This window comes from Sciurus vulgaris, assembly GCF_902686455.1.
Source record: "Sciurus vulgaris genome assembly, chromosome: 9".
Taxonomy (NCBI): domain Eukaryota; kingdom Metazoa; phylum Chordata; class Mammalia; order Rodentia; family Sciuridae; genus Sciurus; species Sciurus vulgaris.
The window spans coordinates 20,167,897-20,193,389 of NC_136469.1; the positions used below are offsets into that span (position 1 = coordinate 20,167,897).

Below are 25,493 nucleotides of genomic sequence, written 5' to 3' on the forward strand. Positions count from 1 at the left end.
ATTAACTCGGCCAAATGCCTCTTACTGAGGCGATTCAATAGGGAAGGGGGAAGGACCAGCACCTTGCTAGACTCTGTGCAGAGCACTTTTCACATATTAATTAACTTAAAAAAAAAAAAAAAAAGCCTAAACTTATCTCTTTACTGCATTGCAATTATATACAAATAGAGTAATTTCTTATTAATTGGGGTGTGGTTCCTGGATTTCCCAAGGATACCAAGATCCTCAGGTCCCCAAGTCCCTCATCTAAAATGGTATATTATCTGCACATACCCTCTTGTACACTTTGAATCATCTCTCAATTACTTACCTATCTAATATAATGTGAAGCTATAAAATTACTATCCTGCATTGTTTAGGGAACAATAAGGAAAATAATATGTGCCTACTGAACCAGATGCACTTTTCTTTGCCAAGTATTTTCCATCCACTGTTGGTTGAGGCCATGGTTGTGGAGCTAAGGAGTGAGGGATGATGATGGTGTTGGGTTTGAAAGACTTTTGCCATAAAAAAACTCAAATGAAGGAAAGGTGATGGCTAACTGGTGCCTTCCACAAGATGGCAATTTGCATTATGTGTCTACTGAGCGGGCCAGGGGCTCCGGGTAGCTGGTCTCCTTACCTGGCAGGTTCCTTCCCACTGGGGATGCATGCAGCGGGACAAGTTCACCCTAAGGTTCAAGGTCAAGGGGTGGTGCTGCCTGCCACGATGTTTCCTTTCTCTGAAGAAATGTGCAATCCATAACATTGTGGACACCTGATTAACAACACTGCTTTATTTTTATTATATAAATATTCCAACACTGGATTTTTTCCCTCCTAATTAGAGCATTAGGCAGGGAATTATTTTGTGTAGACAGTCCCAAGACTCCATCCCCAATGCTTAACAAGACAGAAATGCAACCCTAATAATACTTGTACATATTAAATAACCAAATGAGAAAAAATGAAAAGATATGATGATTAATTGAGGGCTAAAGCACTGGGGAGGGGCCTTGTACTCTTCTGATTTCCACTATACTGAAGACATCCGTCCAAGGCATCAAGGCCAGTCTGTGTAGTAGGCTAAGAAAGATCAGAGCCAAACCACGTGTAAGCTGCAGGGTTTCATTCGTATAGATGGGCCAGGAAGCCGACTCCTGCTCTTTCCAACTCTCCCACCTTACAAGGAACCTTCTAAGACTGTTTAATGGTTTTGGTTTTTTAAAATTTTTGTTTCTCCGGAATCATTTCAGAATCATGCTCAGCACCTGCTTGAGAAAAGTGACCACAGGTGTGGAATCCTGTCTTTGTCGCTGGCAGCAGCGGGGGTGAGTGTACTGGTTGTTCAGCTTGTTAAGCCTAAAAATGGAGAGGTGAGAATTTGCAAAGGTGCCGTTTATAGCTGGATTGTCATGATAAGCACACAATTGGGAAAATGACTTCAAAACTAGTAGTTTTCCAGTATCTGGAAAACTAAGAAAGAGGCATTTCATCCTAATATTTTTCAGTATGCGTTCAAAAGGCCAAATCCCCTGCATGAGCCCCTCGGGAGCTCCTGGGATTTAATGTGGAGGCTAAGGTCTTATCATTTCCTCCACCAGGAATCCTCTATTTCTCCCTTTTAAACCAGGGCTATACAAACCCCTTATGCAGACAAAGCCTTTGGCAGATCTGGCAAAAGAGACCAAATTTTAAGAAATAGAGCTTGGCCAAGAGACTTCTGCTTTGTTCACATCTGTTTTACATCTGTTAGAATCTGAGTTCCTTCAGAGGAGGGAAATTTCATCCTATCTCAAAATAGGCACTAATAAATATCATACTAAAACATCCACATATTTAGCAAAATGGCTTTGCCTGTTGTGAGACTTCCAGATTAACGTCCAGCACAGCATTCTACATATTTGCTGAGCGTTTTATAATTTCTTCTTTTCTTCCTTATTTCCATGTCTTGTGACTTTTCCATGACAGAAAGTCATTTTGAGAAATGGCCCATGTAGATCCTGAATGCTGATTTTTCAAAAAGTATCCTGCTGCTGCTCTTTGGAATGATTACTTACGTTTATAATGATTCCCTTCTTCCTTTTTTAACCCCACAAATATTTAGGACAGATAACTCTAAATATTTGTCCAGGATAAAGCTCTGCCTCACCCCTTGATTGCTGCATGCTGAGCTTGCGCTCTCGCCAACGTTACATTTGCAGCTTGTTCTTTTTGAAAAATCAGCATTCATAACTATTGGCCTTGTACTAAGTAGCAACTACTTAACTGTGACTAGATCTTACCATGGGGTCTTCAGTTTATTTATTTATTTATTTATTTATTTATTTATTTATTTATGTTTTTACTGCTTGCAAATATTTCATATTACTTAATCATAGAAGACTAGCTGCCCCAGACCATTGCTAACATTTCCTACCATGTGGGATGCTTTGCCAATAATGATAAGTATGGTACAGAGCAGTTAAAAAGCCATAGATCCCCAAATCACATACAATTTACCCATCTGGTGCTGAGCTGCTTACGTCTCCATGGATACCAAGGGAACATCCTCTATTCAGGGGACTTCTGTGGAGAGCAGACTCCCTTACCCCCTGGGAATCTACAGGCCTGGCAAAGAGAAGCCAGGGCCTTTGAGACCCTCACCTTTGAAATCCTGTTCATTAAACCCTGGAGATGGAGGCCCAGGTTGTCTGGTTTTCTTCCACTTCCCCTAAGACAAAATATCCTATAGAGGTTCAGGGGCCCAGCCAGCACAAGACTGTTGGAAGATTTTCCCCTGAAAACTGTCACTGTGATTCCAGCTTCAGAGGGAGAGTGTGGTTTTTCGTTTTACAGTTCCAGTTTTAGAGAAAGGGGTTGTTCAAGGGGAAGAGGCATATTAGGCATCAAGACCACTCTGGCAGGAGAGAAAGAGCATATCCTGAGCATGGGTACGCAACGAGGCAGGGTTGAAGTCCCAACAAGTGCTTTGGAGACAAAAACATTTTTGACTCTGTAAAAAATTAGTTAATAGCAGGGTGTGTTGGTTCTCTCTGTAATCCCAGCAACTCAGGAGACTGAGGCAGGAGGATTGCAAGTACAAGGCCAGGCTCAGCAACTTAGTGAGGCCCTAAGCAACTAGTCAAGACCCTGCCTCAACATAAAAAATAAAAAGGGCTGGGGATGTGGCTTAGTGGCAGAGTGCCCCTGGGTTCAGTCCCAAGTCTCCCAAGTGTCTCTCTCTCTCTCTCTCTCTCTCTCTCACACACACACACACACACACACACACACACACACACACACACACAAATTATCTGTATGTTTTATGAAAGCTAAGTTATGATTCCATATGTTCTATAACTGTATTAGTTCATCAAAACAGAACAATAAAAACAAAGAAAGAGTCCCTACCATTATTAACCCCTTCCAAGTATCAAACTCTCAGAATATATTTCCTACCATACCTCTTTGGTGAAATATAATGCTGTTTAGCAGCTACCAACTAGTTCTATGTTTCGGATCTTGGCTGCCAGGAGTGCAAAGAACCCATAAAATGTAACTTCAGAGTCTAACTTTTTTCCTTTAAGTAATTTTATGACACCAAAGAACTGTTTCCTCAGTAAAATGACATATCTGAGAGAACCCATTTTAATTCTTTCAATTGTCTTCCACTCTATGGGTTCAAGGATTTATTTCAGTATTTCAGAAGTTTAAAGTATCTTCTCCATAGAAAGTGTTTCCTTTTTCCTGGTAGATAATTTGGGAGTTACTGCTCATGCTCAGAATGTGAGTGGACATCTGCACCACTGCATCTGGGCCACAGACCAGATCCACAGTGTCTCACTTGCACAGGAGTGATTGTTACAGGCACGAGGCAGTGCCGTTCGCCCCACATGCAATGCTGACTCCTGTGATTAAACTCCTGGCAATAGCACAAGCCAAGCATGAAAAAAAGAATGCCTACTTTTATTTTCTATCCTTGTTTTTTGGGGATTTGGATTCATGTTTCAAGGAACCAGTGGTCACCTTTATTGTTTGCCTGGAGAGAGATATCATGGATCCACTATGAGGAATCCAACCACGGACCAAAAACACAATCTTGCACTAAAGTGTTCATTTGGAAAGTTCTCAAAGCCAAGTCAACAAGAAATAGGAGAAGTTGGTTTGGTGAAACAGAATGTTCCAACTCCGATGCTTCTGGACTAAAATAAATATCAGGGTAAATACATAGAACATTTAAATGAACTGTAAGAATAAGAGAACACATAGAATTTGTGAGTTGTCCTGGGTTCTGTTCTTGTGCAGAACACTATCCCTCTAGGGTAGGGGCATAAGTTTTCAGACCGTAGTTTGAAAAAGAACTGCTTAGGAATCCCAGCAACTTCAGAGGCTGAGGCAGGAGGATGGTGAGTTCAAAGTCAGCCTCAGCAACTTAGTGAGCCCCTAAGCAACTCAGCAAGGCCCTGTCTCTAAATAAAATACAAAAAAGGGCTGGGGATGTGGCTCAGTGGTTAAGGGTTAAGGGCTTCTTAGGAAGTGTTATGGTGTGAGATTGTTTGTTGCTCAAAGGCTCATGTATCGGAAGCTTTGTCCCCAGGGTGGTAGTACTGGGGGGTGGTGCAAAGCCTTTGAGAGGTGGGGCCTAAGGGGAGGCCCTTAGGTCAATCGGGGAGCGTGTCCGTGGGTGGAATTGTGAAACCCCAGTCACTCTAGCTTCCTGCTTGGTGACGTGATCTCTTCCTTAAGACATACTCCTGCCATCTGCCATGAGGTGAGGCTGCCAATCCCCTTTGAACTTTCACATTGTACCAATGAGAAAAATAAACCTCTTTTGCTTGTTAGCCTGGCTCAGGTGTTTCCTTATAGTAGTATGAAACTGACTAACGTAGGAAACCTGATAAAAATGACAATCCTCAGTCCACTCCTGGAAATTGCTGTTTAGTAGATGAGGGAGGCCCAGCAAGATGGATTCAAAGTATAGCCCAGGTGGGTGCTCAGGCCACTCTTGAGAAATTCTGGGGTACTAAAAATTGTCCCCGCATGACACACAGTTGATGGTTGTATGAACCTGGGCCTTGTAGAGAGTAATGAAAGAGTCCTCCTCCCAGCCCTGCCACTTACTTCATGTGTGACCTTTCACATGGTTCCCAGACTACTCCCTCAGTTTTTTATTTGTAAAAGAATGTTCATAATTATAAAGGTTAAATAAAATATGTAAAACTCTTTGCAAGATTCTTGGCCCATGGTGTATACTTAATAATGTGTGCATTCCATTTACCTTTCCCACGTTACAATAATAACAATGGCAAACTTTTTTTTTGAATGCTTGTAGGCAAATTTCTAAGGAATTTGTATTACATTTAATCCCATGAGGTATCTTTTTCAGCTCCACTTTTTAGCAAGGAAGCAGAGGTACAGAGAGGTTGAGCCATTTGCCCAAAGTCACACAGGCAGCAGGTGGCAGGACTGAGTATTGACTTAGCTTTATCACCAAGAACTTGTATATTATTTTCCAAGCTTACAGATTAGGGGCAGGAAATGTCAATACTTCTCTCTGTTGTCCAACAAGACCCAGACTTCACTGTCCTGTGCCTTTACCATTTGACGTTCTCTGATGCCTCACCAGATAAAATACTCTGGCTCAGTATGGAGTGTCACCTATAATTTTATTAGGCTGCAAAAATGCTGTTCTATCCTAAGACTTGGTGCTAGAAATACACTGTACCTAAAATTAGGGATGTCTTACTTTTAGGTGAACATTTTTTTTTTTTTTTTTGCATATTATTAGGTCTACTGAAGACACAAATGATACTCAAATTTGTTTTGGGGCTGTTCTCTCTCTGGTAAGATAAGTTGGAACTAGTTTCAATTCCAATTGTCCCTGCTAACTACCATGACATACAGTTAATGGTCATAAGTAGTATGTATGTATGTGTAGCATACATGTATGTTAGACATACACACAAACACCTATGTCTGTATAAGCACTGCTTAGGAAGATGAGCATTCCATACATGATATGCACATGAAAGCACATGTATGTATGCATGTACATTTTTGTGTACATACATTTCCACAAATGCATGCGCACATGTGCTGTGTATGTGCATATTTATGTATCCTAAATGCATACATTTGATCTCAACTTCATAACATGCTTTTTAATTTACTGTGTTTCTGCATAAAGTTTGATTTCCAAATCCAATTTTCTAATTAACTCCTATTTAAATAGCAAATGGCAGTATTATTATAGTATTCTTTTTTCTTGAAAATCTCACTCCAGTGTTCTTGCTGCACAGCAGGGATTTAAGTGCAGCTGATGCAGTTCTTATTAAAGCATAAGTCATTTTGTATAGAAATGAATGATTTGTTTGATAAAAATTTTCGATGGAACCTAAATCTATAAATCTACTAATTGTTCCTCCCTGCTGTGAACATGAGTTGTCAGTGACAGTGTTGAGTGTGTGCTGCTGGCTAACAGCACACACTGTTTTACTGTATGATTTTTACCAAAAAGTTCTTTAATTTTTTAAAAAAAATTTCTGTGAGATCTATTAGAAAAACTCAAAACATTGATCTTCCATTGCCCTGAAATTATCCATAAATTCCAGGTTGCAAAGCAGTTGTGAACTGCAGAGGGCGTGCTTTGTTTCAGGAGATCTGTCACAACTGGTGTGGAGTCAAGTGTCATCATGAGGAACGAGGCCCAGAATTGTGTCTAGCAACTTTCCCAAATTGGAAATTCAGGTTTATAAGCAGCATCTTGCCATATCTAAATGATGGCTTCTCTCTGAACTTCACCAGAAGCATTCTGAGAACCAAACAACACATCTGCAGGCAGGCAAGTCCCATGTGGTTTACCAACTCTGCCTAGAATAATCCCTGGAAATTCCTAGATACCTAATGCCTAGTGATTTTGATGATGAGCTGAGACCCTAGGTGAGGTGTGGGGCGTGTGTGCTCGTGTGTGCGTGTGCCTGAGTGTGTAGTGGGTCAGTGTGTGCATGGGGAAGCTGGCTTGATTCTCGCTTTGGGGTCCTGATGTGCACTCCTCGGGAGGCCTTTGGAGAAGGGAAGGACAGCCTCCAATCACCCTGGCATTCTCAGATTTATCTGGACCCAGTGGGGGTGTCTCAGGTGAGAACAACCCCAGCTGGAGTCTGGGCAGACATAGGGAGGAGAGTTTGACTAACACACTTAACCACAAGCCATTTTCTTTCCTCCAGAAGTCATCCTTGTAAGTTTTCACTCCACAGTAAGGAAGAACTGCATGAGGACCATGACAGGAGAAGCCAGTGAGTTTGGCATTTCTGTATTTTAAAAGGTCTTCCAGTGGTTTTTCTCTCTGTGTGTGGAGGGGGTGGGGAGGGGTCTGCTGCAAACTTGGAAATGTATACAAGGACATATTTACAAGTTTATGCTCCAAGTTGTAGCCTGAAGTTCAACTTTGAAACACATGCAAAATTAAGGCTGAGCAAATCTGAGATTGCTAGTTCATCCATAAATCAGTTGTCTCTGGGTTGGTAAGCTCAAGACACTACCTCAGATTATTGTTTGAGCCACTGTTTGCTGAATACAAGTGGAACATCACTAAGCCAAAAATACAACATCTGAACTGCTGGAAAGCCTGAAACCTTCCGAACACCCCACAAGACTCCACAAAGGGACAATTCCAACCTGCCCTCATGCAATGAGTTGTTGTCAGAATGAAGGCACACTAAAGGCACTGTACAGCAGTGCCTTTAGGTTACGCATGAAAGCCGTATGAAACATAAATGAATTTCATATTCAGACTCTGGTCTCGTCCCCAAGGTATCTCATTATATATATGCAAATGGTATCCCCCAGTCTAAAAGAATCGGAAATCCAGAACACTTCGAGTTCCAAGCATTTCAGATGAGGGCCACTCACCTGGTATAAGCAACGCAGAGCTGTGTGTAGAGAGTGTGTGATTCTTACTCTCTAGGAATCGACTCTAATGGGTTGTTGGGTGATTGATGGATTGACTCAGGATGAAGCTTGTACCCTGGGTGGTTTCTCTGTAAATGGTGCTCTAAGGACAGTCATTATTTTATATGAGATCATAGTCATAAAGACTGCAGTTAATAACTCAGTTGTACTCAAATGATCAATTAGTGAAAGAGATAAATAACGCCAAGCAAGCAGGCAGTTCTGGCCCAGGCACTAATGTAATTCTGGTAATGGAAGAAGAACAAGGTGAGGTCAGTTTTTGTCCTGACAGGCAGATGGTTTAGGATCTACCCTATAGTTACAAGGTCTTGGAGATGTCCCTTGAAATCTATTTGACAGAGATACTTTGTAGACATTTTTTATTCTTTTGGTGGTGCTAGGGATTGAACCCAGGACCTTCTGCATGTCAGGCAAGCACTCTACCAACTGAGCTATATTCCCAGTCCCCGCAGACATTTTTATATCAAAAAATTTCAGTTGCACAGTAGATACTTGGGACATGCCTGTCCAATGTACATTCTCATGGGGAAGTGGTACGTGGGGTGGGGACAGAGTGACATTTATGATTTATTGAGCCAGAAACTGCACACTCAGTGATTCATTTCATTTTCACAATGAACCTGTGAGGTAGATTTGATTTTAATGATTTTAACCATGAGGAAACTGGGGCCCCAGAGGTGTGAAGAGCATTGGCTGCAGTTGGCAAGTCAGTGGCCAGGCTGGGACTGGAACCCAGATCTGCCTGAATCCAGTCAGGAAGTTTTCCCAGCCCTGACTTATCTCTCCGTAGCAATGTCTTTATTTCTCATGGATTAAGATGAAATAATAAGAGTTTTGCTGATGGCACAAAACAAAAATAAAAAGCATCCTATGAGCTTAAATGGGTTTCTGGACATTTGGTTTATGGTACTGCCTGTGCTTTTGCAGAAATTTATGTGCAGTTAGGCATTCGAGTCTGTCCGGAAAGCCTTCCCTTTGTTGCTGTTTCTGCTACCTCGTCTCTCTTCACTGCTTTCAATTCCATTTCTGCTGTGTAGTACAATATCAATAATGATAAATAATAAATCACCAGTTCATTTCTATAAGGCATTAGTCGCCCTCCTTCCTTGTGATGGGGAGCCAATTTAACATTATGGTCCCCTGTCACATGGGGACAGGGTCACAGTGTCATCCCAGGGGGACTGGCTATAGAGAGGCTTGGTCCAGCTTGAGTACCCTTGGAAGACCTATTTATTCTTTTCATTAACAAAGTATAAACACATATTATAATCCAATCTCTTCTACCTTCCAGCTATTACTCTTGTAGTCTCCTGTAAAATTCACCTTATTCATCCATCCATCCAACTAATGTTTACTGAGTCTAACTGCGTGTTTTAACACAGAGATGAAGAGTCCCCTCTATGTTCAGTGGGGTGACAGGCAATTTCTCAAGAAGTTGTAACTGTAGGAGATTCTGCTTGAATGAGCAGAGAAGACCTCTCTGAGTATCCAGCAGATGAGACGGAACTGAAGGACACACAGAAATTGGCAGGTGGAGGAAGAAGCGTGAAGAACCAGGTGTCTGGAACCACAAATGGCTCTGAGAAGCTTATGTGGAAAGTGCCAGATGGGGGAGGTGGAAAATCAGGGAGTGATATGCAGAGGCCAAAACCTAATGATCAGGTCAGACTGGCCTGCCAGAGGTTGAAACCATAGATGATCAAAGTGCTTTGAGCAAAGCAGTGGCAAAGTCAGATCTCTTTGGATGAGGACAGCCTGGGAGGGCAAGGAGAGGGAAGCAGTGGCTGCGGCTCAGTTGGTAGGGTGCTTGCCTCACAAGCACAAGGCACTGGGTTCAATCCCCAGCACTACACACACACACAAAAAAAAAAAAAAAAAATCAAGGGAAGAGATGATAAGAAGAGGGATCACTGGGGTGTCAGGGGGAAACGGCACCTTGAGTATACAGGGCAGAAGGCACAGGGCTTGGAGAGGATTTTACTACTGAGAGCAGAAGGAATATAAGGCATCCCAAATTATTGGCTTGAGCGCTAGCAAGGAATTTCACTACAAAAGTGGAAGTTGCCAACTTGTAAAATAAACCAATACACAAGTATATTGTAAACATAATACAAATGTAGCAGGTAAAAAGGAAATACTTAAAAATTTGGTATACATTTTTCTGAAGTGAAGTGAGCCAAGCAAAGCTGGTAAAAAAATAAAAAGGCACATTTTTGCAGAGGATTTAATACAAAATGTGTGTCGAATTAGTGGATTGATTCTTCAGTGGCCTGCCAATGGACCATTTTGGCTTTTTCTTATTTTTAAGTTTAATTTTTGAGCCAGACTTTTTCTTTTTTCCATGTTTATTTCACACCAAGAACAAAGTTTATCAAGACCAACAGTATTCTGTCTTTTTATCTTTTAATCATTCCATGGGAATTTTTCAATTATGCTGTATTTGTTCATTTTCAAGAGTTCTTTCTCCTTCTGTGGAGAATCCCATGTCATGATAACTGCTTCTTTTTCAAGGACACATTCTTGTCACAGGACTCTGGAGTGATCAAACTGTAGTTTACAGAATTCTGTGCTCTGAATTATGTTGGTTTCTGTGGTGTTCTTTTTCATTATTTGTATAGTTCTCTCTCTCTCTCTCTCTCTCTCTCTCTCTCTCTCTCTCTCTCTCTCTCTTTCCCTCTCTCTACTTAGTAGATTTTCATGGCTGCATAGCCAACCCTGCTCCCCGTTATTTTTACCAACGAGGAACTAAGATTCATGGTGCCTGGGTGGTCTTGCCACCTGGAGACGGACCTCAAGGTAGCACTAAAACTACCCGGTAGCTCAGGATGGGGAAGGGCCTTTGAGGGTCTGATGGTCTTCACAGTCTTTTCAACATCCTTCTTTTGAACACAGCTCCAGCCAGGCTTTGAACACACTCCTTCGCCGCTGCTTCCTCTACCTGTCTCCTGGGTGCTGGGCGGGATACATGCTTCTGACCACCTTCTCCCTTAGGAGGTATATAGGTTTCAGTTTGCTCCACTTTCCATGCAAATTTCTACTCATTCTCCATCCTAAATTTATTATCATTTTATCTACTGTCATCTTCTCCCAGATCTTAGTGTCCATGTAGGATTATACCTTTTATCAGTCCTCGAAAGGACTTGTATAGGCAGCAGAGGTGAACCTGCCACACAGCTGGAAATCCTGAGGGGGCGCTAGATGGTTCCTTGGACAAGAAGACAGGTCCTGATGCCCTTGTACTTAATCACCTCAGGTGATCATGTTTTAGTTAGGTTTACAACTCTTCTGTATTAGTTTGAGACAAGAGGCCTTTTTGGCATTTCTTTCAGGAAACCAGTTTAGCCTCACCGTCCAGTCTTGGAAAGACTCAGGCTAGGGCAGGAAACTGGATTTAGCTTCTCTGCTTTGATTTTTTCCTTTTGTGATGGAAATTACTGTTTTTTCTACTGTTGGAGAATGTTATGAAGACAGAACAAGATGTTATGGGTGAATTATGTTCTGAGATCTTGGAAAGAAAAGTAAAAGTTTTTCTTTCTGTCAAGGGAGAGCAAGCCTGGAGTTCTTGAAAGACGATATTCAGATTTCTTATTTTTGCTGCTTCAATAATGAGTTGACATTCATTATTATATTAATTGTTATTTACAAAACACTTTTTCTGCTCTCTACTTCACAATGAAAAAGCAAGACCGAAACTTACTTTTTGACATCCATCTTGTTAACCAGTTAAACTAAATCCTTACTAAAATGTCTGGAGCTGAAACATTTTGGTGAGAAGTAAAATAAGGTCTTAAAATATTTGGATGAACAGAAGCTATTCCTGGGTGATTAACACTAGTTTTCTATAAAATTACTTGAGAGATACACAAATAGATTCATGTAGTATAGACTACCCTGGAACTGGGGTCAGATGAGAGGGTTTTTTTTTTCCTCTTGACCTGGGACCCACAACTCTGAAAGTCATACTTATGCCTACTTGTAAAATGGAGATTCCAAATGATGTCACAAGGCTTTAAATTTTTTTTCTATTTCCCTGAGCAGAGGAGGAACTATAAATGGTATCTACTGTAAAAATACAAAGCATTATACATATGCAAAAATCATAAATATAGATATATTTAACATATCTACATTTATCTAATTATAGATGTGTTTAGTCCTAAGTACTAAATGAGGATGCAAGATCTTGAGCCTTTCCTACTTAGAACCCTGCCAAGAGAGGGATTCTATCTTGAATCGCAGAGTTAATGGGGAAGATCTTGGAAATCACAGCTAGTACAGCTGACTAATAGAAATGTAAGGAGGGTAAATGACTTGTCCAAGGTGACACTGGTCCTTGGAGGCCAAACCAGGCCCGAGGCCTCTGTTTCCTGCCTCTTGCTAGTCGTGTTCCCACAATAACGTGATTCTTCAAGGAGCGTCAGTAGTGTTCTGTTAGCTGTGCTTTGTTTTTTTTTGTTTTTTTTTTCCTGAATCATTGGATTTCTGTGATACTGGGACTCACTGAACCCTCAGACTCTGAATTTCCAAAGCCCGACCTTAGATCAACCAAAAGGCATTTTCAGCTGTCCCTGATTTCTTAATCTCTGAATGATGGAACTTCCTTGTGATTTGCTTCCATGCAAAAAGGAATGCTATCCTATTAACACCTGATGCTCCTCAAAAACTAAAAAAATGCTGGCCTGCCAACCGTGCTTCCTGCTGCTGTCTGTTGCTGTGGCCCGGCTGTGTCAGTGTTTGGTAAAGTATGGGTCCTCTCCACGGTCCTTTTCCCAGCTCACTCTGGTAACAGCTGTTGAGCCATGACACTTCTCAAAACCAAGACAGCATTGTGAGGAATTCATCAAATTGGAGACGGCATTGCCAAGGAGTAACAGGAGCATCTGAGACAAACTCACAGCAGGGAACAGAGTCAAGCTGCAGGCAGAGTTATTTTATTTTGGGAAAGACAAGCTTCTTCCGGGTGGATGGTGTAATCATATCCAGGCTGAGGGCTGCAAGCAGCTCTCTATCTGCGGTTGAGATTGATTAATTCTCTCACAGGCTGTTTGTGCATCAGCAGGTCCTCAATCCTCCCTGTCAGAGGGACCAGACGTACCAGACAGGAAAACCCTGCGAGTCTGGCCCTGGGTGGGCTTTCTCGGATTGGCAAGTGTTTTTAATCAAGGAGGAATGTTATCACGGAAAACCCTGTGGACTGTACACTGGATGGCCGCCACCCCCGCAAGCTGGATGGCAGAGGCATTGCTGATTGCAAAGATCTTTGCTCTTCAGAACAGCTGTTCCTCTGCTGAAGCAGAGCTGGAGAGCTGGAGGGCTCAGAGACAAGGGGGTGATGTTGCCACAGGGGCCTGGCACATGGGGAGACATGGAGCTGATTGTTGGGAGCACTGTCACAATCTGCAAATGCTTCATTTTGAATAGAGACCGTCCACTGTGGCTGAGCTATTTCCAGAAGGGGAGATGGCAGTGGGGTCTCAGCTCTTAAAAGGGCTGGCTGATTCTTTTGTCTGCCACAATGGAATATGCTCACAAATCAAAGCAATCATCTTTCCAGGGCTAATGTGAATCTTATGAGCACCAGGGGAAATTGCTCCAGCCAGCATATTTATCCATAGTCAAGGGCAGATACTTCGCCATTTCTGGCTTTAATGCAAGTCAGAAAAGCAGATGTGGCAACTCACTCTTGCAACTCCCTCATAAACACAGGAATGCTTCATCCAGATATGTTGATTTCTGAATGCACCATATTTTTTACAGTCACACAAAAGCTTTGCAAACCTGTTTTGCAAATGCAGCAATGTATAGTTGCAGATCTGAACAGCAATGTGATGTTCATGCCAAGTCTCCCTCTTTCTCTCAATTGTTTTGACTCTCAGAGATTCGAAACCAGGATTCCCCGGAAAAGTCTTGAATGCACGTTCTTTCTGGTTTTCATGTTAAAGTTGAGGTCAGAGTAACTCTAGGAACATTGAAAACTTTTGAATATATATGTTCCTACTACTTCATCAGCTGTTCCCTATATAAACTTAAAAAGTATGAGTCAATGTCACTTTTGGTCTGATTTGAAGAGCATGTGTCCTTAGGAGTGAAGAATCCCCAGAGAGGTTTCTATTAAGTTCCCTGAACCAGAGAAAGTGAATCACTCCATGGGCCAAACACAAGTCTCCATATAAACTCTTTGGAAGATTTTTCCATAATTAGCTTGAAGTGTTTTTCCCTGGAGGGTCCTGGGTTGTTGCAGTGATAGCTGTTAGAGCTGGCATGAAAGTGACTTTTTTTTTAAGGCTACAATCTCAGCCATGCCTTAGCAATTATTTTCGTCTCATGAGTACATTTTGAAGAGTATGAGAATATTTATGCAAAATCTCCTCCAAAAGGGCAGATATCTAGGTTCTTTTAAAATGGACCATAGTTTAGTGTGAGACTACCTAAAAATGAAGTCCTCAGGTGAGGATGATCGAGATATCAGGGAATAATTCTTTGGTATTCTGGGATTCTTCCTGCCTCAGTTTCTCCTGAAGAGATGTGGAAAGTCAAGGAGCAGGAGACAGTCTGTCCTGCTGAACCCACCCTTCTGCTGAGTGGACAATGGACAGGAAGGGAACCTATTCTGTGATTCTTGAGAAGGTTGGTGTAGAGATTATCTATGGACAAAGGGTCCTCATGCAGAATCCCACTCCTCTAGCCAAATGGGTGAGGAGGGAACTGCTCAGCCCTAAGCCTGTGGGGGGCTGCAGCATAGGGCTTTGAAGCATGTTCCCTGTAGGTGTGACTCAGCCAAACTTCAGAAAAGATAGAACAGAGCATGGGCTCCAGGGTCCCTCTTGTCTGCAATGTGAGGCTGGAAGTTGGAGAAGGTGTGGTCCGGGTAGGTGGCATGTTATGTCCCAATGGTGGTTCTGTGGGAGAGTGAGCTGGACAAGGCTCGATGTGGACTCTGGGTAAAAGGGGTGCCTGGAGGTGCAAGGGGACCTTCAGGGGCAGCAGCCAATTGGGTACATGGGGATGGCAGAAGGCCTTGTGCTTAAGCCACAGAGATTTGTCCTGAGGTGCAGGAATTAGAGGGGAAAGGGCCTGGTAGGGAAAGCAAAGAAAATCAAAACAAAACACCGTGTTTCTCTGGGTTTGATAGGTAAAGGGACTCAGAACTGTCAGTTACCTAAGAGTTTTTAGACAAATCCTAGGATTGTTGGAATTTCCATCCAGGGGCAGGGAACATTCTGCCCACTCCATACAGCTTGAGCATTAGTACAGCAAGAATCAAGATGCGTTTTGAAGATACCACGAACCATGTGTGTTAAGCACGTTAGATGCACGATTCTATCCCCAAGCATCAGAGTTGACAGGAAGTTAGCAAAGAAATTCCCAGAAACCCACACCACTTTGCATTTCTATTGGTCATGTTTTATTAGCGTCCACACTCATTGGCAAGTCTTGCTTCCTTTCGTGAAGTTTGGAGACCAGATTTCCTGGCCACATGTGTTATGCCAAGGACTCCTCGGAATGTTCTGGGGCAGATTTCAGATTTCTCCATTCTGCCTTCTCTAACCTCTACCCGTCAGGCTGAATGTTGGTTCCTTCCAATATGAGGAGGGAAGATGGCAAGTGGGTAGAGCTGTAGGTAACCTGGTAGGATTCATGGTGATTCAATAAGGAAATAGGAATTGAATGGAACGGAAGGTGGAGTCAACAAGCTCTTTGACAAAGGGAAGGGCTCAGGCCCTCCTGAGCGGTCCTGGACTGGCACCGGCTGTGTTGGGAAGGAGTTATAGTCTTTTCCCTCAGTGTCTTTCTCTGACTCCTCTCTGGAGTCCCCAAACACAGAGGACTGTTTGTTTAGGTGTTTCCCTTTGCTCCTAAGAAACGTTTTTCCCTGTGGAAGCAAACACAACAGCCAACAGCTGAAGCCTGCGGAGGAGGTGGCATGTTGTGACATGGGCAGCCCTGCAGATAAGGCTGGTGAGGTCCATGCACACGACTCCTGCCTGCCCTGTGAGGTTGCAAAAGATGGACTGTCAGAAACACTGGAAGGACATACTTAAGAATGTCTCCCTCCCAGAGTCAGACTCGCATCCAGCTTGGATTTCCTTGGTGCTACAAATGCTTTTCTTGTTTCCTTGTCCTGGGAGATGAAGGTGATCCTTTAAAGCCAGGTGTTCTATAAAGCCAGTTGGTTCTACACCTGGCCCCCAGGAACGCAGAATGTCTTGACAGGCTTTGGATGTGCTGTACATCAGCACCATTTGCCAGGAAAGGGAGAACAGAGGTAGGATGAGGGTGTAGGTAGGAGCTAGCAAATTATTGATCTTCTAAGAGCTCTTGAGAAAGCACGAAATGAATAAACCAACAAAGTGAAGAATGTGTCAGCAATCGTGCTATTCCTCCCTTTTCATTATCTGGGCACCTACAGCTCTGGAAGCAGCAGCCCTGTTTGAATCCCAGGTTCACCTGTCACCGCCTTACAAACTCGGGTGGGCTACTTTGATCTCTGTGCCTCCCTTTCTGCATCAGTAAAGTGGAGGATACAGAAAATATTTAGCTCGCAGGTTCTTGTGAACTAACAGATCAACAGGCTTAAAGGGTGCCTGGTACATATCTGGTACCATGTATTTGTTAGCTGCTATTATTTCTTTCTTTTCTGTAATTTCCTGGACTGTGGAGATGTGAGGAGGGATAAGAGAATTTGGAGAAAAGTCATGACCCACCTCCACTGGGCTGTCGCTTGGTGGTTTATAGCAGTATTATATCTTCATTTATATTTATGTCTCCATCTACATTATTTTTAGAGACATTTATAGAGTTGATTACAATTATGTTGATTAGAACTTGAAGCTTTTCATTTTATTTAGTGCTATATTTGCGTTTGCTCATTTATTGATTAAGTACTTGAGGAAGACCACTGGGCAATTTAAAAATCTGTAGAGAATATTTCCCCCTAAAGAGTCTGTAGTCATTTCGTTAATGGTTATGGTCATAAAAATTCTGTGAAATCCCAATAAATAAAATTAATCAGACTTATATGGTCTTGGAAAATATTTTGTGAGAAAAATCCCATTTCTGTGCTAAGAAACTGATATTTATAGCTACACTGCTATTTGCAATCAATCTTCAGACTAGATATGGTCTTGTTGCTTCTGCTTCTTCATTTCACCTTTGCCAATAACTTTCTTTGAAATTACCTGGCATTCCTCCTTTTGCTGTGCTTCTTGTCGAGGTTGAATGCTTTGACCTCAAGTCATCTACCAAAAGCCACCCAAACACCCAAACACCCTGAATCGACTTTGCATAAAAGTAGTTCAGGGATTGTGAGCTACACGGACACAGTCTATGGTTATCTCTTTCATTTTTGCATGTATTTTAACCCACAGTATATTTACATCTATTTCATTCTGGATATCATTTAACCCACATTAAATTAAAATGCTTTTTCATTTGCCATCTGGGCTTTGCTAAAACGCAGGAAATATGAAGCCACTTTCAAAACAAGAATCTCACAGAGGACACACTGTCTCTTGAAAATCAAATAATCATTCTTTGTAAGGATAATGATCTTTTTTTTTTTTTTATCTTATGGGCTTAAAAAGTGCTCATGCTGTATATATTTTTGAACTGTTAGAAAAATTCTATCAGGCTTTCCAATATTCTTCACTAAGATCATCAGTGGTTATGAATCATGAGGATGGAAGATGTCTGATAAATGGAATAATTACAAATCACCTTATCCACTGAAATTGAACTTACTCTTGACCTGGGTCAGTCATTTACTCCTCTGGGTCACAATTTTCTTTTGGTAAAATTTTACAAGTTTACCCTGGTAAAATGTCAAATGATCTTTAAGATTCTTCTGTTTCAGAGATTCTTGATCTATGTTCTCCATTATGGTAGCCACTGGCTACATGTGATTACTGAGATAGTCTACACTAAAATGTTCTGTAAGTATGAAATACATTCCAGATTTTAAAGATAGAGTACACACACACACACACATACACACAGTAAAATATTTTGGATAAATTGGGTGAAATAAAATATGGTATTAAAATTAAAATGAGTTTCACCCATTTATTTCATTTTTGTTGTGAGGCTACAGAAAATGTAAAATTACATATGTGGCTTGCATTATATTAATATTGGACATTATTATAATTATTATAATTAATATTATATTAATATTGGACAGCACCTTTAAATCAAAGGGGTAAAAATCTATTTTGAAGGGCTTTCAAAGGTCCAGTGATCAATGTTTCAATACTGAGGTCCTTATACTTCTAAAAGTTTTACACCTCTAAAAGTCAAGATTTTGAAGTTAAAACTCTGATTTTTCCCAAAATGAATAAACCTTGCCTGGCAGATATTTCCCACTAAGCCCCTGTTCCCAGTTACATTGGGTGGAACCTGGGGAAGATGCTAAGGTTACCATACTCAATAAGCAAATTTTGTAGCATCATCTCAACTCTATCATAAAAGATGATCAGGAAATGGCCACAATGTTAAAAGCGACTATTACTGGTTGCGTGGTGGTGTCTTGACTGAGTTTTCATTCTTTATCTTTCAGTCTTTCAACAAGGAAGATTCTTTTTTCTTTCTTCATCAGAAAAATGCATATCTTTACATTTTAGCATAATTTTTTTAAAAAGAGGATGATGTAAAAGGAAATATGCCAAGATGTTTCAATTTACTTTCCTCTATTTCCAAATTTTCTATAGTGAATACATTACTTCTCTCAAGAGCAAGAAATATGCTTTGTTTCAAAATTGTAACATCCACCTACTCTTTCAATGTTAAACCTCAGTTAATTTGCATGCTGATTTTCTTAGAACTCCTAAGCTTTTATCTCTACTATATTAGACTAAATAGTAGGTACTTTAGATTTTAGCTTTGATCTTTGATGCCCATACAGATATTTGGACATCGAGACAGAATAGAATCCAGAGACCATCTATGTGGGAGATGAGGGGAAGATATTTGAACATGCAGGTCACCATGTTCCGGAGTTTAGGCTGTGTTGCAAAAATGCCCATCTCGAGGGGTACTATTTAAGCTGGGCATGGTGGCACACTGGCTGTCTGGGAGGCTGACGAGAAGGATCTCTTGAGCCCAGGTGTTTGGGGCCAGTCTGGACAACTTAGAGAGACCAGTTCCTTAAATCAAAATCAAAATAAAATAAAATAGGTACCATGTACACCTGAGTCCTACAGCAATCACAAAGTGACCTTCTACACATGGTCCAAACCAATTCATGCAGCCATAGGCGCACTGGGGGGCTCAAATGTGCACATATGTGCACCACACATGCACAAGTAAACAGGACTGTGTCCTATCCAGTCTTCCTGGGCACGCCTGCAGCTGCTTCTCTCACCTAACCCCTACCTGCCTCTGGACTTGGACAACATGGGGTGCCATGGTGTGTGCCCCTAATGTGAGTGTGGGCACACAGGGTCAGGTCTGCTATCTGCCCTGCAGGCTCTGGTAATATCTGGACTTCTGAAGGTCCACAGGTCTGACTGTTGATCTGGTGATGATATACTCACTCGATTTATAGTTTTCGTCTTGGACCAAGTTACTTCTTCCAATCCCACGAGGCAATGACCCCTTTGGGATTGGCAGTGGCACCTTCAAGCACAGCAGAACTTACTATTGGCAGTGAAGATGGCTTCTCCTTCCTGGGGCGTGGGGTCTGCATCCTGGACCACCTGCAGGGCTCCCACAGTCCGGACAGCAGGGTCCAAGGTGACTGAACTTTCGTTTACTGTTGTGTCGCTTGCGCCTGTGATCTGGTTGGTTGGTGGACCTCCCAGAGAGCCTTCGACGTCAGTGGGCAAGTCGTCCATGCAGTCAGCGTTGGGCTGAGGGGAAAAGGAAAGGATCTATTCTTAGAGCGTGTCATCAATTTAGAGATGATATGTCTACACCCTAAATATTTTGACTCAAAGAAAAATTAACTACTTTTATTTTTAATGTTTTTTCCTTAAGCCACATTTTTTGGAAAACAGTCCATATTTTGACTAACATGAAAAGATCTTAACAAGCACATGAAAAGATCTTCCAAAATTTTCTTTTCAATGTTTCCTCTTACATGTTGGTTTATAAGGTTTTAATTCTAGGAATAGCAAGATCTTTACATTTAAATAATTAGTTAGGGAGAATTCATAATATTTTTATGGTGATATAAATCCTTGTATACAATGTGTACTCCCCACATAGGATAGAGCAGGAACCCTGATAATTATCCCCAAAGACTCTAGCATTGTTTACAAATACACTAATTCTCAAGCGTGAGGGGAACAGAATTGACTCATTGTGAATTGTTCATTAAAGATACACATGTACCCACAAATACATGCAAAAGCACAGGATCTGGCTGCTTTTTTTTTTTTTTTTTTTTTTTTTAAACATCAGCAAAAACCAACTATAGAAAAATACCCTATACTTCACATCACATTGACCATACATGAGTCAAATCCTTTAAATTAAGATCTCAGAATTCAAAAGCTAGGGTGAGACTATCTTATTCAGTCCTTCATTAAAGTGTTTCTCCTCCCTAAAAACACTGTTCCCCTGAACAGCAACAGGAGGTCTCTACCTTGGAAGGCGGGTTGGGTTGGGCGCCATTGCTGGGCTTCTCTATCACTGGGCAAAACCTTACTCTTTTCAAGTCTCAATCTAGTCTGAGCTCTGCTTTTTGAAGTAATATAAATATATTTCTCTCTTCTGGAAATAGATTTTAAAATTACTTTCAGTTGTTGTGTCTTTGCCAGAACTTACGAGGACTGGTTTTTAAAGGTGGTAGTGAAAAGACATGGTCTTAAGCAATCTTATAATAGCTTTGGTCTGAACCTCAACTTTATCTTCAAGGATGACGGTCACATGACTTTCCACTCCCAGTGGAATATGATGGCCAGGATCAAATGAAGAGAATTTGAGGATGACACTGAATTAACTTCACAATGACAACATCATATTCAAAAGTCATTAAAAGAGGAAACCTACAGCTGGTGGACTCATGGGGAGCACAGAACAGGAGATCCAATGTGCTGGACCCTTGTCCAAGCTTTCCCTCCATGGCTGTGTAAGGATGTGTCCTCAGGGACACCCCTGTGTTCAGCTGGAAGCCTCTATCACCCCACAAACTCCTCAGTTACCTCATTCCTTTCTTCTTTCTTCCTTTTTCTTTCTCTATCTCTATTCGAAGTGGAGTCAATTCATTAAAACTTAATTTGTCAAAAGTCAACTTACAGAATAACCACCATATTTACTGTATTTACTCATTTTGACATTGGACACAAGCCAGGGGGTTTAAGAACATGCCACCCCACCACCCATCTATCTCCTTCCAGTCTCTTCAGTTCCCTTCAGTCTCCTCTCTCATCATGGCATTTTTTTCAAAGGAAATACAGGCATTCTTCTCTTCTCCTAGGGAATGGATCACAAGATCCTCAGCTTGCTCCACAGCCTGGTCCTACCTACTTTTCCATCTCATCTTCAGCCTTTGGTGAGGCAGCACCATAGATCCCCTATCTCAGGGCTTCAGCATATACTGGCCCTCCACCCAGGATGTCACCTGCCAAATTGCCCTCCCATTCCTATTCCAAGTCTCACATGATGTATGGTGAATTCCTAAACACACTTTAAGCCACCTTTCAGAAGCACGTTCCCTCCCAAGGAGTTGTCTTGACTGATCCTGGAGTACTTTCTTGACACTTTTTCCACTATGGATGGTCATTTGCTAGTGTGCCTGTCTTCTTGCTAGTCCACAAGCAGTCTAAAGAGAAGCAGTCACATAATACCCATCTTGCATTTCAAGCTTCCACATAGTACTATTGACAATGATCAGGTGCACAGTAAATGTTGACTTCAACATTTTATTTGAATCTCAGATGTCTGCTCTGAAAACTTGGGCACATTAGTATCTTCCCAAGATTAATCAAGGGACGGTTCGAGAGAATACTTTGAGAACTGTCAAGTTCTAGGTGAAAGGTAAGGTATGCTATTTAAAGATGTTTATTAAGCAAAAGCAACTGTATGTGGGGTACTGGAGAGGAAAGGATTTCATAAGAAGGACACAGTGCTGGTTGTTCATTCAACCATAAAGAGCTGAATGCAATCCTATGTAATAACAACTGACATGCTTTTGGAAATATTGATTCTGGTTATTGTACTGTTTTCATTTCTTTTATTTCTTAATTTCCAAGCCATGCATGTCTTTGCTTTTATTTTGTGGGCCAGGAAGAGCAGTGCTATATCCTCAGGAGAGGAGACAGAGGGAGAGAAAAATCTAATCAGCTGAGTGAGACTCAGTGGTGGTAGCCATGCAGAATCTGGCTTGGACATAACATTTAATAGACCATCCTTCCAGAGGTTCCTGGCTTTTATCCACTTTCCGTGGCTCGTCACACAGCATAATATACTGAAAAGTACCAAATGTGTCACCTCTAAGAAAAGTCTTAATCAGAATGTTTTTAAGAGATGGCCAGTGCGATCTGCAAATGAACACTGCTGAGGTACTGAAATTGAGGTCAGCATGGGAAACGCCTCGAATACTCAACTGCTGATAGAAACTTGTGAATAAACTTGTGGTTATACAGGATGTCCTGCTCAGTGGTAGTTATCATGCTATTCGTATCAGGATCGTAGAGATGTGGGGGGGGTGGTCTGTGCTGGCATATAAAAGACCCGGGTTCTGCGGGAGCTGAGAACTGTTTTCCAGCAAAGACAGTCCTGGCTCTGACAGAGCTGCAAGGAGGACTGAGTACTCTAATGTAGACAGAGGGATAATGACACTTCCGAGAGTAAAGAACTTCCAGCCAGGTGTGGTTGGCACACCTGTAGTCCCAGTGACTATGGAGGCTGAGGCAGGATAATGACAAGTTTAAGACCAGCCTGGGTAATTTAGCAAGACCTTGTCTCAAAATAAGAAATAAAAAGGGCAGGGGATGTGGCTCAGGGGTAAATCACCCCTGAATTCAATCCAAATAAACAACAACAACAACAACAAAAAACACACAAACTTTCTCCTGCTTTCAATTCAGTCTTATATTTCTTTTGGCAAAATATGATGGAAAAAGGCACCCGTCGTGATGGGAAGTTCATGATCACTGAAGTGTGTTCTCATTCTGTAGTTGAACACAGAGAATTCGAAGATAAAAATGAAATGTCCCAGCTCTTGGTTTTCAACTTATATTTATTTGCCTTTTAACATAAGCTGCCAAATGAAGACTCAAGCAAAACCAACAAAAATGAAAAACACAAACAAAAATAAGATACCACCTGGATTTGAACAGTCTTGGGGACCAGGAATACAACCAAGTCGTTTGTGAGTTGACATCGTTTCAAGGGGAAACAGGATGTAATTCACAAATATGGGTCAGACACTGGCAGCTCTCAGGACTCTGGAGGGTTACAATTCTACACATTTATTGAGCACTTAGCGTATATTAGGGATACAGAGATGGGCAAACAGATGTCAATTATCAGAGAGTGACAGGTTCTTTCCAATTTTCCTTAAAGAAGAAATGGCGTATAAAGAGTACAGGAAAATTGTAAGACGACATCTTTAAGCTGAATAAAGAAGGCTTCAGTTAGCACAGGAAGAATTTCTAACTGAGGTTGTGCACATATCCAACAAATATGGTAAGCTACACGAATGAACGGAAGTCATGCCATTGGTGTATTTTAGGCTTACTGTGCCCCAATGTTAAGACAGAATGGAATGACACCTGAAATTCCTCCTGGATTCTGACTTTGTCATTCTCTAGAGAACCCAGGAGGCAGGGAGGCTTTATGCCTTGGTGCTTCGTCAGAGTCGCACACACCACGGGCCTTCTTGACGGAGGATGTTCTATTCTGTGGGGTGGGCTTGGATGTGTATCATGTTCTTGTTTGTCTGGCCTTTAAAATTCCTTGGCAAAATCCAAAAGATGCTACTGATGTTTCTTTTTCTGGGAGTCAAGTACACTATGCAAAATCCTATCCAGAAAAGTCAGGCATCAAATGATGGCCAGAATGCTCAACTGCTAAAAATTAAAATGTTATTACATTTGGAAATGAGCCAGAAGGCCACTCAATAATTCTGCCTTAGCAGCAGTAAGAGTAGATATTTGTAACTTCTTTACAAGTACCTTCTGGAGAAATTGCACCTACGTGGGAGAACTTTGAAGTAAAATATTATTTAGTATAGAATTTAACTCAGAGCATGGTTTGGTTTCACTGTCCTGAGGAGCGGTAGGACTGACTCTTAGGATCTTGAAAAATATCCCAAGCAACAGGAACCAGATGAAAGGATACAACTGTGTCCCTTAAATGTGAGGATTCTGAAGACTTCAGACACGCAGGCACATGGAAGCACACACATATGCACGTTCCCCCTCCCTTCAAACAACCGTTCACAGCCAGAGACGTGAAAACTGCCAAAACTGAGTTGGATTTTTTAAGTCACCAGTTCTTGGTAACAATGTTGGGTTTTCACTAACATTTCACATTCTCTGGAATTGATTTTCACCTTGAATGCGCTATGTATTTACAACTCTGATCTGAAAATTTAATGCGTTGTCTTTGAAATACAGCTCAAAGCTCCAGACACATGAGTGGATTGGTGTTTGGTGTATCGACCGTGGAAACCAGCATGCAGCTGCCTCAGAGGCAGCTGGTGCAGGGTAAGAAACTCAGCCAGCGTGTGTACCCAGAATGCATCAGGAGTGTCCCCTCCAACAGTCACTCTGAAGTTCCTAATTAGCCCTTTGGCATTAAGGAGGACTCTGATATGTGACCTGGTGCCTAGCTTTCTCAGAGGCATCTTGTGACTGTGAACATTCTCTTTGTTCTCTGCCATTCGTAGAAAGGAGTGACATAGGCAGGTTGCAAGGAACCGACTGGGACACAGGAGGCCGGTTCTGTGTGTTTGTGCGGCTTCTTTTAGACAGTGCCTTATGTTTTTGCACATCTCCGAGCCTGGCTCGTTTCCTGCCCTCTTCTGCTTAGAGGGGATAACACACAGCAGCTGGTGTCTCACCAGCCACCGCTTATGGGGTTCACTTGACACAGTCCTGGGAAAGTCTTTCCCTGGAGCATCAAGCCAGCTGGCGGGATTCTCCTTGCACTGGAGAGAGACTCAGCTTTAGAAAACACGTGACTGGGGGAAGCAGCTTGATAATGGTGTAAAACTTAAGTGTCTTTGGCTCTGCTTCCCCGTTTGCTCAAGGTCTCTGTGGAGATCTGGGTTTAGCAAAGGCCTTGAGTCTGGTTCTTAGCTGCTGCCCTCCCTTCTCACTGGTGGAAGGGGCTCGTTGCCTCCAAAAGGCAGGTGACCATGGCAACACCAGAAAGAGTGGCATGCAGATCTCTTTAATGACTGGGCAAGGGGGATGACCACAGAGGTGGTCATTGTGCAGTGGCCCAGCATACCTCTGCTGGTGTCCCAGCTGCCCTCTGAAAAGACACCTGTGAGCTGTCCCATTGGCATCTTGACTCATGGATAAACACAATGGACGTGGCAGAATGGGTGATGTCCTTAGACTGAGAAAAAGTGATAGGAGAAATGTTTTCAAATATGGAGTCTCTTGGGGC

The 25,493-nt window shown here is 41.9% G+C and overlaps 1 protein-coding gene across 1 annotated transcript in view; it reads right to left on the reverse strand.

Annotated features, from left to right (window-relative positions):
* RNF150 (ring finger protein 150) overlaps positions 1 to 25,493 on the reverse strand; it is a 219,559-nt gene that overhangs the window by 23,727 nt on the left and 170,339 nt on the right. Inside the window, exon 6 of the mRNA XM_079154837.1 lies at positions 19,567 to 19,777. Within this exon, the coding sequence (XP_079010963.1) occupies positions 19,567 to 19,777 (211 nt within the window). The remainder of the gene's footprint in view (positions 1 to 19,566; positions 19,778 to 25,493) is intronic.